This window comes from Acartia tonsa, chromosome 1, assembly GCF_053477335.1.
Source record: "Acartia tonsa isolate MP-2025a chromosome 1, ASM5347733v1, whole genome shotgun sequence".
Classification (NCBI taxonomy): domain Eukaryota; kingdom Metazoa; phylum Arthropoda; class Copepoda; order Calanoida; family Acartiidae; genus Acartia; species Acartia tonsa.
This window is the reverse complement of record NC_137260.1, coordinates 62,634,924-62,651,424: the sequence shown is the minus strand read 5'-3', so window position 1 is coordinate 62,651,424 and position 16,501 is coordinate 62,634,924. Positions and strand designations below refer to the sequence as shown.

At 31.7% G+C, this 16,501-nt stretch overlaps 3 protein-coding genes across 6 annotated transcripts; 2 read left to right on the top strand and 1 right to left on the bottom strand.

Moving 5' to 3' along the window:
• Nucleotides 1-88: 88 nt before the first annotated feature.
• LOC145326181 (uncharacterized) lies at nucleotides 89-6,127 on the bottom strand. 4 transcript variants are annotated; one of them, XM_080169333.1, is made up of 11 exons: nucleotides 5,929-6,021; nucleotides 4,480-4,615; nucleotides 4,116-4,172; nucleotides 3,429-3,494; nucleotides 3,107-3,179; nucleotides 2,210-2,287; nucleotides 2,081-2,122; nucleotides 1,778-1,844; nucleotides 1,431-1,505; nucleotides 796-852; nucleotides 89-641 (listed from the first exon to the last, which is right to left on the bottom strand). In XM_080169333.1, exons 1-11 carry the CDS (start codon nucleotides 5,935-5,937, stop codon nucleotides 267-269), a joined length of 1,035 nt encoding a protein of 344 aa, XP_080025459.1. In that variant the 5' UTR covers nucleotides 5,938-6,021; the 3' UTR covers nucleotides 89-266. The 4 variants fall into 4 exon arrangements, with proteins under 4 accessions (XP_080025459.1, XP_080025469.1, XP_080025479.1 ...); XM_080169343.1 differs by lacking the exon at nucleotides 4,480-4,615 and having other exon boundaries at nucleotides 5,929-6,019; XM_080169353.1 differs by lacking the exons at nucleotides 4,116-4,172; nucleotides 4,480-4,615; nucleotides 5,929-6,021 and adding an exon at nucleotides 6,037-6,127.
• A 1,725-nt stretch (nucleotides 6,128-7,852) lies between these two features.
• LOC145326090 (uncharacterized) lies at nucleotides 7,853-11,127 on the top strand. Its single transcript, XM_080169196.1, has 2 exons — nucleotides 7,853-7,933; nucleotides 8,452-11,127. The coding sequence occupies exon 2, from the start codon at nucleotides 8,488-8,490 to the stop codon at nucleotides 10,381-10,383; it is 1,896 nt and encodes a 631-aa protein (XP_080025322.1). The 5' UTR covers nucleotides 7,853-7,933; nucleotides 8,452-8,487; the 3' UTR covers nucleotides 10,384-11,127.
• Nucleotides 11,128-11,130: 3 nt separating this feature from the next.
• Nucleotides 11,131-16,449, top strand: LOC145326095 (uncharacterized). Its single transcript, XM_080169207.1, has 2 exons — nucleotides 11,131-11,212; nucleotides 14,847-16,449. The coding sequence occupies exon 2, from the start codon at nucleotides 14,850-14,852 to the stop codon at nucleotides 16,254-16,256; it is 1,407 nt and encodes a 468-aa protein (XP_080025333.1). The 5' UTR covers nucleotides 11,131-11,212; nucleotides 14,847-14,849; the 3' UTR covers nucleotides 16,257-16,449.
• Nucleotides 16,450-16,501: the final 52 nt, after the last annotated feature.

Here is a 16,501-nt window from a genome sequence, read left to right as displayed (position 1 = left end):
CCACACGACATAAACATTAACATTTTTCCCTTATATTCTATTTATTGCATTCTTCTGCTTTGTTCTTAGACATTTCATTGCATTTATATTCTGAAAAAAATATGTATGAGTATGCCCAAAATAGATCTATTTTATCACATAAGAGTATCACTTATAAATATATTTTCTACTATAAATGCTGACAACTGTAATCTAATCTCTATTTTTAAGGCAAAATATGAACAACAAAAAATAAAAAAATCTAAAAAATATAAATAGAATCATATTCATATATTGATATTGTGCTGAGCAATATAAATTGTATTTGGTCTGTGCTCATAAGACTTTTGTTCAGGCTCTTCAACATTATCAACCCTGTGGATAGAGAGAGGATCCTCCTCAAGAGTAAACTCTTCTTTTATCTCTAGTTTGACACCAGCTTCCTCATCAATAATAGCAGCTTCTACAGAATCAAAATTGGCTGTTTTCTTGTTTGGTATGGGTTCTTCTGAGGGATAGACTTCAGCGACAGGGTCCTCAACTAGAATTACTTCTTCAGTGATTTCTCTGTTGATATTAGTTTCCATAGAATCAACAACAGTAGCAGACTTGCACTTCTTGGCAACGGTTTTGTGGTAAACATAACCAGCTGGAGAGAATGTCTAAAAGCAGAAACTAATTTATTATAAAAAAAGATATACACAATACAAATTTATCAGTGTTATCAAAAAAAATTATTGAAAATAAAAAAATAAAAAGAAGCAAAATTAAGCAATTAAACGAAATATTTAGCCCCCACCAATATTACATTATCACCTTATTACAAATTTCACAAGTGTTGTCTTCATTACGTTTCTTCAGTATTTTACATATCTTAAAACATAAAAAAATAAGAAGAAGTAAAATATGCCAAGAAGTAAAACTTACAAAGGGGGGGGGGGGGGGGGGGCGAAAGTGACACTTTTTGAAACCAAAACTAAAAGTCAAAGGAACTCAACTAAAAAAAGAGTTACAGGTTACATATTGTACCCCTATAAAGCAACTGCCAGCAAAATCTCAGACCTGTAACTCTTTTTTTAGTTGAGTTCCTTTGTTGACTTTTAGTTTTGGTTACAAAAAGTGTCACTTTCGCCCCCCCCCCCCCTTTACAAATCTTACTAACTTAAGTTTCATTTATTTGTAATAATCTTTTTCCTAGCTGGTATTAATATATAATACGTGTATGTATATGCTGTAACAATATTTCTTATTGTCTTTGGAATTGACATTCTAAAAATTAATTTTAAGGACATATAGTTCATATTAAAATTTGGTAGGTACCTATTAGAATATCTGGAAATATAAAGGTGCTTGAATTCTGTTTACATGGTTAGAAAGAAATATTACAAATATAAAATGCATAAAAATTTACTATCAAAACAAAACAAAATTATTGTTTTATTAAATAATACCTGGCTTTCTAAGTGTCTGGTCAGAGATCTCGAATGTAAAAACAATTTCTTACATAAAGGACATTGGATATTTTTCTAAAAATATTGTTTACATTAACATAATGAAAAAGTTACCTACCTATCCTTTTATATAAAGTATTTTTTTCATTGTATGTCCGTCACTAACCGCTAAACCGATTGAGTTTTCCATTTAGGGAAGCCTTATATATTTCCCTGGATAATTTTTTGCCTTTTTTTTATCATTTTGGGATGGTTCATAGCTATTTCATTTCCCTTCCTCATTCTTCGAATACATAGATCCCAAGGGCGCGGGATCTATAATATATTATAATTTTTTAAAACTTTACCTTTTTCACTTTACCACATTTCTTCCTTGTTTTCTTTGGCTCGGGTTCTTCTGGCCAGATTTTTTTTCTTAATAAAATTTTTTATGATCATGAAGGTTTGCAGAATCGAGTTAATTAGTTATTCATTGTAAATAAAAAACCATAAAATGCTAAAATAAAATAAAAATATGATGATACCTAGTGAAAACGAATATTACCTAGGATCTTTTATTAAATACATATTTTCTAAAAGTATTGCTGGTTTTATCTGAGTTAACGTATTAAAGGATTGTAGTATAAAATGAATAAAAAATAATTACTTACTGGCCTCTGTTCTTTCTTTTGAATTCTATACTTTTTTGTCCCCTAAACAAAAAAAATTAAATTTAAAAAGTATATAAAAACATACAAAGAAACATTAGTTACATAGGAAAAAATGAGATAGTTACCTACCTATCTTTCTTTGCAGTAGATTCTTGGTCATTTGGAGTTGTTTGGCCCTGAACTTGGGGCATGATCTCGTTTTCATTTCTGAAGATGGTAAAATTACTCAATATTTTTACATGGGGAGAAGTTACATTGTCTGATTTTTGTTGTTGTACTCATGTATGAACAGGGATGAGAAACAACCGAAGGATGGAAAGGAATTTGAAATTTGAGTTTTCTCATTTTATCAAAACCTAACCTTAGTAGTAGGGTTGGCAATCCGGATCCGGAATCCGCCCAATTTTTGGGCCAATTTTGGAATCCGGATCCGGAATCAGTTTTTTAATAGCGGATTCCGGATTTTTAATTGGTAGGCTAAAATTATCGTCTTGAGTTTTTTCTTTCAACTCCCTATTTTTGAAGGCAAAGATCACCCCCCTCCCCCTTCCACACACACCATAACCCCCCACCCCCCCCCCCACAACCCATCTCTTCCCACATAAACCACGAAGTTAAGAATACAAAACTTATTTGAAATAGGCAGACATATACCTTAAAAGTATTTTATTGTTTCTTCTTAACTACAGGTATAATGGTAGCTAGCATCCAAAGTTGCGTTTTTTTTGTAGGTATTTATTTTCATTTCACACCTTTTCATGCTTCATTTATTTAAAAAAAAAAGCCTTTTAAAATACTGCTAGAATCCGGAAGCCGCCAAAAATAAGAATCCGGAATCCGCAAGGAATCCGCCACTTTTTTAGACGGATTCTGTTAAGATTCCAGAATCCGAATCCGGTCCAAAAATTCGACGGATTGCCATCACTACTTAGTAGATAAGACAGTTGTCCTACTATTATTATTAATTGCGGACACATCTAAGGAAACAAACTAAATTTAGAAAATCACACTTTGAAAAAGACAAACCCGCAATTATTTAGTGTCTCTAACAGCCTTTTCTCCACATTAATAGGTGCATTTTGATAAGACGTCATTCGTTCTAAAACAAGAGAAAATATTTTAACATAGCCATGATTTTTGATTTTTTAAAGGGTTAAAAAAATATCTAATTGTTATATATATTTCAAAAGTACATTTGTACAAAAATAATGTAATTTGCTTAATTGAATTTGTTAAATTATAAGTAGCATTTTTTACAAATATATCTCATCATATCTCTCTCTATATATATTTAAGTATTTCTTTTTGTTTGTTTGTTTGAATATGGTTCAATCATAAATTACTGTACCTTCATCTTGAGAAAAGTCACTATCAACATCGGAGAATGACGGAATATCCTTGGGTTGAACATAAGCTGAATTTAAAGTATATTGTCAACTAAATACTTATACTACAGGGAAAATAATGTTTATAATAATATCTATGGAAGTATATTCATTCAATCTATGCAGGCAAACAACCTTTTAATGGCATAATCTTTGTCTTAGAGTCCTTCAACTAAGTATAAAAAAAGAAAGCCTTGTTTAAAACAAACGCATTTGTCATAAACAAACCTGACTTAATGGCAGTCAACGGCAAATAGTCGAAATTTTTTTGTAATGATGCGGTAAACTTTTAAAAAAGAACGTGTCCTAACTTTTCTGATTTTTTAAAATAGATAGTCTGTCCTTTTAGTAAGTAGTAGATGTAAAATAATCCATAGAATTTGGATATGCAATAGTTTTTTTGTAGACCTTTTATTTTTAAAGTAATTTAATTTTTTAAAAATAAGTTGGTTTTAAGGTACTAAAACGCAACAAAAATAGAAGAAAATTGACATTATGAACAAAAATAGTAAGATCTTTAATCTGACACCTTACTTTTTTAATTCTGTTGAGTAATTAATGAAAAAATCTATTTTATTCGACCCTGTTGAATCAAAACTTTGAACTAAAATATATCCTAACATAGACATAAGAAATAGGTGTTTATATACCTTCTTTTCGCTTTCTTTTGCCAGAAACAATGACATTAGGTTGGTGATAACTCGACACTGAAAATATCTTAATATTTTATTCTGATATGTTAGTAAAGGTTTTTAAATAAAATAGTTTAGTTAGGTTTAACCTTTCCCCATCATAAATCTGCTTTTTTGTTTATTTGAATTCCTTATAAATAGGAGATACTATAAAATATAAAATTCATTTTTTATTAAAAACAAATAATATTAAAATGACTGTTTGGATGTAACTGACAATTTATTAATTTCTTCTTAAACATATTAAGTTAGAAACATTTATCATCAAATTTAAAAGAATGCATCTAATTTAACATTCCTATAAATGTTCAAACTAACTTACTATGTCTTTTAAGGGAAGATAAACAGGAAAATCCCTTTTTACAATAGGCACAGCTTTTCGTACATTTTTTGGCGTGTTGTGTCAATTTTCTTTTTAAGACAAACTTTGAGTCACAAAACTTACAAACTAAAACCATCTGAAATTAAAGAATATAAGATTTTATTTTAAAGATACATACAATGATCATATAAATACCTAAAGATACATTTAAGGGGGGGGGGGGGGGGGTTTAATGCAACCATCTCGTAATCAGTGAGCAAATGGCACTTAGAATTCGAATTTCGATCTGAACTTTTGCATGAGTAATCCTTGGTAGGTCTATTTTCCCTAAATCAAACACAAAGTTGGAAAAGTAACGGCTAGCGGCTCAGCCGTTTAGCCGTTTTTTGCCTATTTTCAGGGTAAATTCATCATCAATTACGTAGGAATCAACTTTTTAAAACATATTTTTGGTTTAATTTATGTTAAATGAAAGCAATAACCATTTTTAAAACTTTTAGTACCAACAGCTACCGTCTAGAACCGTTTGATAGCTTTTTGGAGTAGAAAAGAGTATTATGTGGAAATAGGTTTCGTGACTAATTTGCAATATAGATATCCAAAAAATGCAAAAACGGCTGAGCCGCCAGCCGTTAGCCGTTACTTTTCCAACTTTTTGTTCGATTTAGGGAAAATAGACCTACCAAGGATTACTAATGCAAAATTTTAGATGGAAATTCGAATTCTAAGTGCAATTTGCTCACTGATTACGAGATGGTTGCATTAAAACCCGGCCTTAATAATCTTTTAAAATACTAACATATAAGATAAAGGTACATGGTGACGCAAAAGAGGTGTAATCCCGCCATATATTTTTAGCAAGAAACCAACTTGTGACCATATTCCTTCAGGGTTCAACAAAATCGATTGTTTTCATTAATTACCCGACAGAATTAAAAAAATAAGGTGTCAAATTAAAGATCTTACATTTTTTTTCATATTGGCAATTGGTTTCTTTCTTTGTTGCGTTTTAGTACATTAAACCAAACGTAATTTATTTTAAAACTTAAATTACTTCAAAAATAAGAGATCTACAATAAAAATGATTGCATATCTAAATTCTATGGATCATTTTACATTGAGTAATTACTAAACGGACCGACTAGCTATTTTTCGATAATTACCCGACAGAATTAAAAAAGTAAGGTGTCAAATTTAAGATCTTACTATTTTGTTTATAATGGCAATTGGCTTATTTCTTTGTTGCGCTATAGTGCCTTAAACCCAACTTAATTTTTTAAAAACTTAAATTACTTCATAGAAAATAGGTCTACAAATAAACCTATTGCATATCCAAATTCGATGCATCATTTTATATCTACTAATCACTGAAAGGACCGACTAGCTGTTTTATAAAAATATCACAAAAGTTAGGACATGTTCTTTCTAAAATTCATATTTATTCATTACTTGGATCATTTTTTCTCATCTTGTTCCAATTCATTAGGTTATTCTGTTTACGTTTCTTACGTCTAGGCATTTTATCTTATGCCTTAGCTTTCTGAAAAGTAAAAATACCTGGATCATTTTTTCTAATTTTATGCAATTTTGATAAGTTTCTTAATTTGGCATAATAATGTTTCTTTCGTCTAGGCATTTCTGAAAGAGAAATAAAGATATTAAAAATATAAAATAATTCATACTACCTACCGATATAAAGTAGTTATTATTCTGTCTATTGCCGTTACAGAGCCCTTATACACTAGTAACGCAACCGCTGGTATTTATTATAATGTAGATCAACAAAAATTATCTTAAATAGCCATATATTTGATAAAAATAAGAATCTTACAAATTAATGAATTATTTTGGAGAAAAACATAAACAAAGCAAGAATGCCGCGTTCAGATTATTTGTGAAAAAGTCGTCTTCAATATCAACATTACGATAATGATAAAATTGCAATTAACACGCAAAATTGGATATTTCAGTAATAAAATAGATAATCAGTGATTAAAAGTTGTAATTTGAATTCCCTAATGTCAATTTTTATTAGAGTTTACCTTTTTTAAAGCGTAATATAAAGGTTAAAATCTAATAAAAAGAATTGTATTGCAAAGACGACATTTCTTAAACTAATTATTGTGCGGCATTTTAGGTTTGTAAACAAAACCAAGCCATCACAACAATTACCGAGCATTTTTTTGTAATGCCGATTTCCAGTAAGGCATCCAAACCGATTAATATCCGTTGGATTAGAACCGGTTCTTAGCCATACTGAAAAATTATTTATAGAATCTTATTATAGAAAATTTTCCACCAATGTAAAAATAACAACAAAACTCGTTTTAATCTCGTTTTTTTATTATTTTGATATCCACGGAAAGTTAGCTGCATAAAATACTATGTGATAAGTAATATTCAAAATACTTAGCTCAGTGAGGTCATATTATTTATATTTGAAAAAGAAAAACTATGTATTCAACTCATATTTAATTGTTAAGAATACATGTGCTTTGTTTTCATTTTTTTTAATTCAAAGAAAAATAGTCAACATTAAATGTTATCATATTTCTTTTCATTAAAAAATCACTGCTAACTTTGTGTTTCCAATTGATAAATATTAAAATATTTATTTGACCATGCTAAAGTTAAATAAATTATGGTATCTGAAAAAGAGGAACTATTTACAGCTAGATTCCGTGTATCAAAGTTCACGATTAAGCTAAAATTTATTTTAATTAAGATAATGCTTTTCTGAGTATATAAATTATGTTTTATAACAGTTGTAGGGGGGGGGGGGGGGGGTGCCGTAAACATATGTGTTCTAAGAATCAAAGCAGAAGTATAACGCTAAAATTTGGCATGGCAGTTGCTTAAATGGGGTACAACGGGGATTTGTGGAAAAAATGGCGGCAGCCGAAAACTGCCTAATTTTTGTTGTTGCTTTTTTTTTTATCCAAAAAAGACTATTTTTAGTCATTTGAGGCCAACTTACAAAAAATTTCTCTTGTATTTTTTGGGAAAAGTTGGGAGATATTTTTAATATAAAAATCCCCAAAAAATCTCAAGTGTCATGAGCAAATGAAAGGTCAACTTTTATAGGGAATAATAAGTTTGTCTTAAATAATTCAAAATTTCTAATTTAGAGAGAAAACTCAAAAAAAATCTGCCGGATATAGCGGTTTTAGGCGGTTTGCTGCCGTTTCTTTACAGTTACATATCGTACCACATTACAGCAATTTCTACGCCAAATTTTAGCGTTCTGCCCCTGTTTTAAAGTCTTGGAACACATTTACGACAAACCAGCAAGAAAAATGTCCCAGTTTTATAAATAATACCTTAATATTTAATAGTAACTTCTATTATTACTAAAATGATACCTACCTATTTCAGATTTATCTATGTAACATTACGATAGATGATTTGATTACACAACTAAAGCATCAATTCTCTTATAATGGAACGTACCTAGGTAAATAAATTTTTTATTTCAATGAAAGTAAAGGGATATCTATATGAGCATGTGTATGTGTGTACCGAAGGATCACACTAACCGCTGAACCGATATGGTTGTCCTTCAAAAGCTTTTCCTAGGTTCAGAGACGGTTTGCACAGATATTCTGTTGGAGTTTACCTTCACATTTCCATGAGAAATCGCCTCTTCTATTTAAAACTAAAATTAATAGTAGATGTTCGATTTTGCCTCACCTACGTTTTCTCAAGTGCCCCTAGAGGCATCTAGGTGCGTAGCCGCCAGTCCTATTTAAAGTAATAATGTTTTTGTTTGATTGTCCGTTAATATCTTAAGCTAATTAAGTTTTCTATCATAGGTAAGATTCCTAAAGGTCTTTGGATTGTTATTGCTAGAACTCTAAGGGCATAGCTATTACCTAGTATCTAAAAATTGAATAAAATTTAAAACATTCAAAGGTTTTGATCTAAAATTATTTATTACTTACATAAAAGACTTAACAATTTTATGTTTTCTAGGTAGAAGAACGTTCAAATATTTTACTCTACGCCATCATGGAGATGATTAATAGCAGCCTAGAAGAAATCTCTTCAAAAAATGATTCAACAGTTCAAATGAAAAATCAATATCAATGTGAGCAATGCCAGAAAAGTTTTAGTAAAAAGCATAATTTGACACATCATCTCAAAATTCATGCCGGTGTAAAGCCATTTGCTTGTGATACATGTAAGAAGTCATTTCTTACAAGTACAGAGTTAGTTAGCCACCAGAGGACCCATACTGGTGAGAAACCATATAAATGTGAAGAATGTAAAAAATCTTTTACCCAGAGATCTTCCCTTAATAAACATATGAGAATTCACACCGGTGAGAAGCCATACTCCTGTTATGCGTGTGGGAAAGCTTTTTCCCGAAGTGATGATATGAATGTCCATGTAAGAACTCATACCGGAGAAAAACCATTCAAATGTGACATATGTGCAAAGGCATTTAAATTAAGCTATGAGTTGACTGTCCACCATAAAAGACTCCATACATGTGAATTATGTCAGGTATCGGTTTCAAGTTGGACTGAGCACAGTCAAACAATGAAACATCTTGAGATGTTGAAATCTACCAAGAATGCGACATTGAGCGCTCCAGTTGAAAAGCCATTGGAATCTGATTTATCCCAAAAGCCAATCTCTGACAAGCCTGCTCATATAGATGAAAAGCCGTTCAAATGCGATTTATGTGGCAAAAAGTATAGTACTAGTGAAACTTTAAATATACACACGATAAAATATCATACAGATGATAAAACATTTCCTTGTGATGTATGCAAAAAAGCTTTTCGCTCAAAGAGAAAACTGACCATTCATCAAAGGATTCACACTGGTGAGAAGCCTTATAAATGTCAGGTTTGTGAAAAGTCATTTCGTAAAATCAATAATTTGAAATCACACAAGAAAACTCATACCGGTGAGAAACAATACTCTTGTGATGTTTGTAAAAAGACATTTGCTTTTGGAAGTTCTTTATATGCTCACAAGCGAATCCATACTGGGGAGAAGCCATACTCGTGTGACACATGTAAAAGACCATTTACAAATATTGGTGACTTGATAAAGCATAAGAGGATCCATACAGGAGAAAAGCCATACTCGTGCGAAGTATGCAAAAAATCGTATAAATGCAATTCAGATCTCTCTGGGCACCTTAAATCAAAGGCACATCTCATGAATTTGGAATCTTCTACACACACTATAAAACAAACAGATGAAAAAACATTTCCTTGTGATGTATGTAAAAAAGCTTTTCGCTCAAATGGACAACTGGCCATTCATCAAAGGATCCACACTGGTGAGATGCCATATAAATGTCAGGTTTGTGAAAAGTCATTTCGTGCACAATCTAATTTGATATCACACAAGAAAACTCATACAGGTGAGAAAAAATATTCTTGTGATGTGTGCAAAAAGGCATTTACTTTTGGAAGTTATTTAGTTGCTCATAAGAGAATCCATACAGGAGAGAGACCATACTCTTGTGAATTGTGTAAAACATCTTTTAGATCCAGTTCAGGTCTAACATTGCACAACAGTTCACTTATACATCTCAGGAATTTGGGATCTTCTAGGAATATTAGTTTTGTTGAATGTAATAAAACTAATATCAAACAAGAGATAGAAGAGGATTTTAAAGAAACTGATATTATTAAACTTGAGATGAAGGAAGATTTTAATGAAACTGATATTATTAAACTTGAGATGAAGGAGGATTTTAAAGAAAATGATATTATTAAACTTGAGATGAAGGAAGATTGCAATGAAACTGACATTAAGCTAGAGACAAGAGAGGAAGAAACTATTGATGAAGATCCTCTGTCTATTAAGATAAAGGCTGAAAATGTTGAAGAATACATTGAAGAAGTTAGAGACGGAGAGTTATACATTATTAAATACAAATAGAATACATTATTGATGATACTATGTAATATAAGGTTGAAATATGAATTATGTAACTTACGCTTTTTACACATTTTTTGAATTAGTAGAATTTTTATCTATTTCGTGTCATATGTCTGGCCTGAAGTTTGTATTTGTTTGTCAATTTTCAGCAGTATTTTAGGGTGAAAGGCGAATTTGAAATTTTTAAAACAGAAACTAAAAGTCAAAGGAACTCAACTAAAAAAAAAGAGTTTTATCCTGAAATTTGGCTTTGCAGTTTTTTTTAAAAAGAGGTATAATGTCGAACTGTGACGAAACGGTGGCGTTTTTCGCGAAATTTTTGTCTTTTCTCGCCAAATTAAACAGTTTTGAAATATTTGAGACAAACTTTTTTTCAACAATAAATTTTCTTAAACAAAGTGTCCCGAAATTAACTGCATTTTCCGATTTCGGGCAATTTTATGTCCATATTCTCTGTAAAAATATGCATCACATATATAACAGGTGTTTCTTAATGTCTCTTAAAACAACAGTGCATTTTAGAGCCCAAAGAATTCAAAATGTGCATGTAACACTTTATTCTTGTAGAATTTTTGTGCTATAAAGTTAAATAACAATCATTTTTCACTTTAAAACAACATTATATAATAGCCAATAATATATTCTACTAATTACATTTATGATGATTAAAAGATTATTTTGTTTAAAAGTATTTTTCATTTTAAAATCAAAACTTTTGTTCTTATATTGTACCTACTGATTTTTTTCAGATAAGCAAAACAATGAAATAATACGAAAAAAGTTTAATTTTTTCAGCCTTCATTGGAACCAATATATAGGATAAAATCAGGTAAAAATGATTTCTTGTATATTTTTGCCATAATAGTAATTGATAAAGGGGGGGGGGGGGGGAGCGTAATGACATCTAGACCTAAGCAGTGAGCAAAATGGTTTTAATATTGAGCTAGATTCTTGGAACTTGGTACATAAGCCTAGTCCTATAGGTACTAGGTACATGTAATTAAAATGATAAAAAGTTTCAAAATTTTTTTATTTTTATGTTAGGTTAGGTACGAAAAACCCTTCGGAAATGGTGTTTTTAGGCCTTTTTTGGTCTATTTTGATATAGAAACTTATCCTTAATTGTTTTTTCTTAGATTTTTTTCTTGAATACAAGGACATTATTTAAGATGATTCAACAAATTGGGGACCGACCCCAGCAGGCTTGGTGGGTGGCTCGCAGGGGTAAAGTGCATTTTTTTCATATTTTGTGTTGTCATATATCAAATTATAGGTTTTTTGCTAAATCATCTTATATAATGTCCTAATGAATAGGCATAGTGTATTCAAAGAAAAAACTTAAGGAAAAAACATTAAAAGTAGGTTTCTAACTCAAAATAGACCAAAAAGGCCTAAAAATTCCATTTCCGCAGGGTTTTCTTACCTAACCTATAAATAAAAAAATTTGCATTTTGTTTCATTTAGATATTATTATAGTACCTATAGGACTAGGCTTATGTACCAAGTTTCAAGAATCTAGATCAATATTTAGACCATTTTGCTCGCTGTTGGCTCCATACTTAAGTTTAGATGTTATTACACCCCCCCCCCCTCCCTCTAAACAATCCGTCCATTTCTATGTAGCAATGTTTTTTTTGTTATTAAAGATCTCGCTAACCAATTAACCTATTAAGTTTAATTTGATTTGAATCTTCAAATTGATTTTCAGCTATTTTTTTAAGTCCACCCTCCCATTTTGCATCAAGGGGGGGGGGGGGGAAGTTCTGACACTTTTGCGTAAACAGTGATTATAGGCTTTGTCTTTGGACTGAGAGGATAGGTTATTAGGGATAAAATCATTCTTATATGATGAATTTCCCCCAGATTTAAGATTTTTTGGACAGGCCTCCAGGTTCCGGAGCTCCAGGCCTCCAGGTGGTCTCTGTACAGGTAAAAATGAAAAAATAAATTTTTTTTTTAGGAGTTAGATGTCAGCTTATAAGACAAAATATGTATGTTTTTTCTTCAAATATGTAAATAACAATCAAAAAGAAGCATATTTTGTTTTATAAGTTAACCTTTAACTCTTCAAAAAAAAAAATCTTATTTTTAATTTTTACCTGTACAGAGACCACCTGGAGGCCTGGAGCTCCGGAACCTGGAGGCCTATCCAAAAAATCTTAAATCTGGGGCAAATTCATCATATAAGAATGATATTATCCCTAATAACCTATCCTCTCAGTCCAAAAATAAAGCCTATAATCACTGTTTACGCAAAAGTGTCAGAACTTCCCCCCCCCCCCTTGCCTTTGGAAGCTGGAGGTGCAACCCTTAGTTTGAATGTAAAAGTGTGAGATAAAACTTGTTTAATCTGGCCGACAAATAATCTGTAATACATAGAAAATGCGAGGCTAGAGAAAAATCATGAATTTAGATTTTCTCACAGTTTCTTGTTAGAACCCGGGTTTGTTAATCAAGACTTCGACCCAACCCGGGTTAAGGGGGGGGGGGGAGTTTTGCCACTTTCGCGTAATCCGTGATTATTAGGCTAGGTATTGATGTGAAACTAAAGGTTATTTGGGATAAAAGTTTACTTTTGGGTAGTACTTCACGTATATTGAATCATTTTTTGGATAACCCCACCCCCTAGCCCCCTGGGGCTCAAAACCCCTCCAAAAATTAACCTAACCTTAATTTTCTTAGAAACAATTTGACCAATAGGGATGATTTCTTAAACTTAAGCTTTTAAGCTTATAAACTAACTTTTAGTTTAGAAGGCCCCCCCATGCCGCAAACTACTAGCCCTCCGGGGCTCAAAAAAACCTAAAAATGACCTAACCTTAATTTTCTCAGAAACCATTCAACCAATAGAGATGGTTTTTTAAACTTAAGCTTTTATGGTTAAAAACTAACTTTGAGTTTAGAAGTCAACCCCCTACCGCCAACCCTAGCCCCATGGGGCTTAGAACCCCCCTAAAAATGAACCTAACCTTGATTTTCTCAGAAACTATTTGACCAATAGAGATGATTTCTTAAACTTAAACTTTTATAGTTACAAACTAACTTTTAGTTTAGAAGTCACACTCTGCTGCCAAACCCTAGCCCCCCGGGGCTCAAAACACCCCCTAAAAATGAACCTAACCTTAATTTTCTCAGAAACCATTTGATCAATACCTAGAGATGATTGCTTAAACTTAAGCTATAATGCTAATAAACTAACTTTTAGTTTAGAAGTCACCCCTCTGCCATCAACCCCTAGCCCTCCGGGGCTCAAAAAACCTTAAAAATTAAAAAAAGCTTAATTTTAAGAAATCATCTCTATTGATCAAATGGTTTCTAAGAAAATTAAGGTTAGGTTAATTTTAGGTTTTTTTTGAGCCCCGAAGGGCTAGGCGTTGGCGGCAGGGGGGTGACTTCTTAACTAAAAGTTTGTTTATAAGCATAAAAGCTTAAGTTTAAGATATCATCTCTATTGGTTGAATGGTTTCTGAGAAAATTAAGGTTAGGTTCATTTTTAGGTTTTTTTGAGCCCCGGAGGGCTAGTAGTAAAAATCAGTTTTAGGTTAGGTGAGGTACTAAAAACCCTGCGTATATGGGGTTTTTTGGGCCTTTTTTTGGTGTAGAAACTTACCTTTAATTGTTTTTCCTCGGTTTTTTCCTTGGAAGCGCTGTGTCTTTTCATAAGGACATTATTTAAGATGATTAAGTAAGTCAGGGACCGACCGACCCTAGCTGGCTAGATGGGTCGCTTGCAGGGGTTAAGGGCATTTTTTCCTATTTTGTGTTGTCATTTATCAAATTATATTTTTTTAGTTTCGGTCCCCAACTTGCTAAATCATCTTTAATAATGTCCTTATGAATAGACAGACATAGTGCATTCAATGAAAAAACTTAAGAAAAAACAATAATAGTAAAATTCTCATTAATAAAAACTAAATTGACCAAAAAAGGGGCTAAAAATCCCATTTTCCCAGGGTTTTCTTACTTAATCTAAAAATAACAAAAATTTATTTTTATTTCATTTAGATGTAGTACCTATAGGACTAGGCTTATGTACCAAGTTTCAAAATCTAGCTCAATTTATATTATATAGACCATTTTGCTTACTGTTTAAGTTTAGATGTAATTAACACCCCCCCCCCCCCCCTCCCCTTCTATTTACTTCCAACATAATATAGAATAAGGCGCAAAAAATACCCGCTGGTTTTTTATAACCTACTCAAAACCCACAAAAAAAACATTGTTTTGTTTTTTGGATGGGTTATAGGTTAACGGCCCTGGACTAACAAGTTATTCCGTTGTAAGCAGTTAAGAAAAAATCCATCCTTTTATCTATAACTTATTTAAAAATTAAATTAATCTATTATAGGCAGATTTGAAAAGTTTCACATGTCTTATTTTAGTTTTAAATTAAACTTTTATCTAAATGTTATTTAGATATTTTTTCCTCCTTGATGGCTGTATTTAATTTTGTAATATTTTAGGTTATGACCATGAGTACTCACCAAGCAGATGTAAAACCATTCATATGTGAAATATGTAACATGGCATTTTCACAGATGGATAGCTTTAACAGACACAAGACAGTTCATGATATGAAGCCATACATCTGTGACACATGTGAAAAATCTTTCAATGCAATGGCATCTTTGATAAGACATAAAAGGACCCATACCGGAGAAAAGCCATTCAAATGTGACATTTGTGAAATGACTTTCTCAGATCAAAGTAATTTAGTTCGACATAATAGGAGTCATAGAGGAGAGAAAACATACTCTTGTAATTACTGTGGAAAATCTTTCTACACAAATAGTGATCTGACAAGACATACGAGGATCCATACAGGGGAGAGGCCATACCCTTGTGATACATGTGAAAAGACTTTCTCACAACAACATTTATTAACTGTACATAAGAGGATCCATACAGGAGAGAAGCCATACTCTTGTGATACATGTGAAAAATCTTTTCGGACAAATAGTGAGTTTAATTCCCATAAGAGGATTCATACAGGAGAGAATCTCTTCTCTTGTGATACTTGTGAAAAGACTTTCTCACTACAAAGTTTATTAACTATTCATCAGAGGATCCATACAGGAGAAAGACCATTTTCTTGTGATACATGTAATAAGTCTTTTGCACAAGCTGGTAATTTAACAAAACACAAGAGGATCCATACAGGAGAAAAGCAATATCCTTGTCATACATGTGAAAAAGCTTTCTCAAACCAAGATAGATTAACTGTCCATAAAAGGATCCATACAGGAGAGAAGCCATTCTCTTGTGATATATGTAATAAGGCTTTCTCACAACAAGGTGCATTAACTCTTCATAAGAGGGTTCACACAGGAGATAAAAGTGAAGAGACGAAGGGTGAGTTAACACGTAATATAAGGATTAAGTCAGGAGAGAAGCCTTACTGTTGTGATTCATGTGGAAAAGCTTTTAAACGAACAAGGGCATTAGCTGAACATATGAATGTTCATACGGGAGAAAGACCATACTCTTGTGAATTATGCAACAAATCTTTTAAATCAAACTCAGAATTTTCAAAGCACAAGAAAAGAGCAGAACATCTTAAGAATTTAGAATCTACTAAGAAAACAGTTCCACCATCTGCTTCTACCAGTTTTGTTGATTGTGGTGAAGCTGATGTAAAACAAGAAATAAAAGAAGAAACTCTTGATGTGGATTCTTTCTCTATCAACATGGAGGCTGAGAATGTAGAAGTAATTATAAAAGAGGAAGAAGGAATTAAGATTGAGACTGAGAATGTTAGAGAAACTATAAAAGAGGAAATAGAAGATGAAATTCAGGAAAATTATATTCTTTCTTGTGAACAAGAATTCAACAAGGATGACAACATCCATAAATGCGAAGCGCTGGAACGGTAGGACAAACAGACATTAACACTTGTATAGTGTCAGAACTGAATAATCAGAATATAAATGTATAAGAGTCGATGCAAAATTGTAAGTAAATTTGTTGAAAAACTACTTGATACAGAATAATGTTTATGGATATACTTACATTTTTAGGACTTAGTTATAGAGTTGCTTCGCTTATAATATTGTACTTTATTGTCTCAGGAATCAGTATACTAAAAATCAGATCAATCGGATAATTAGATCACATAAAA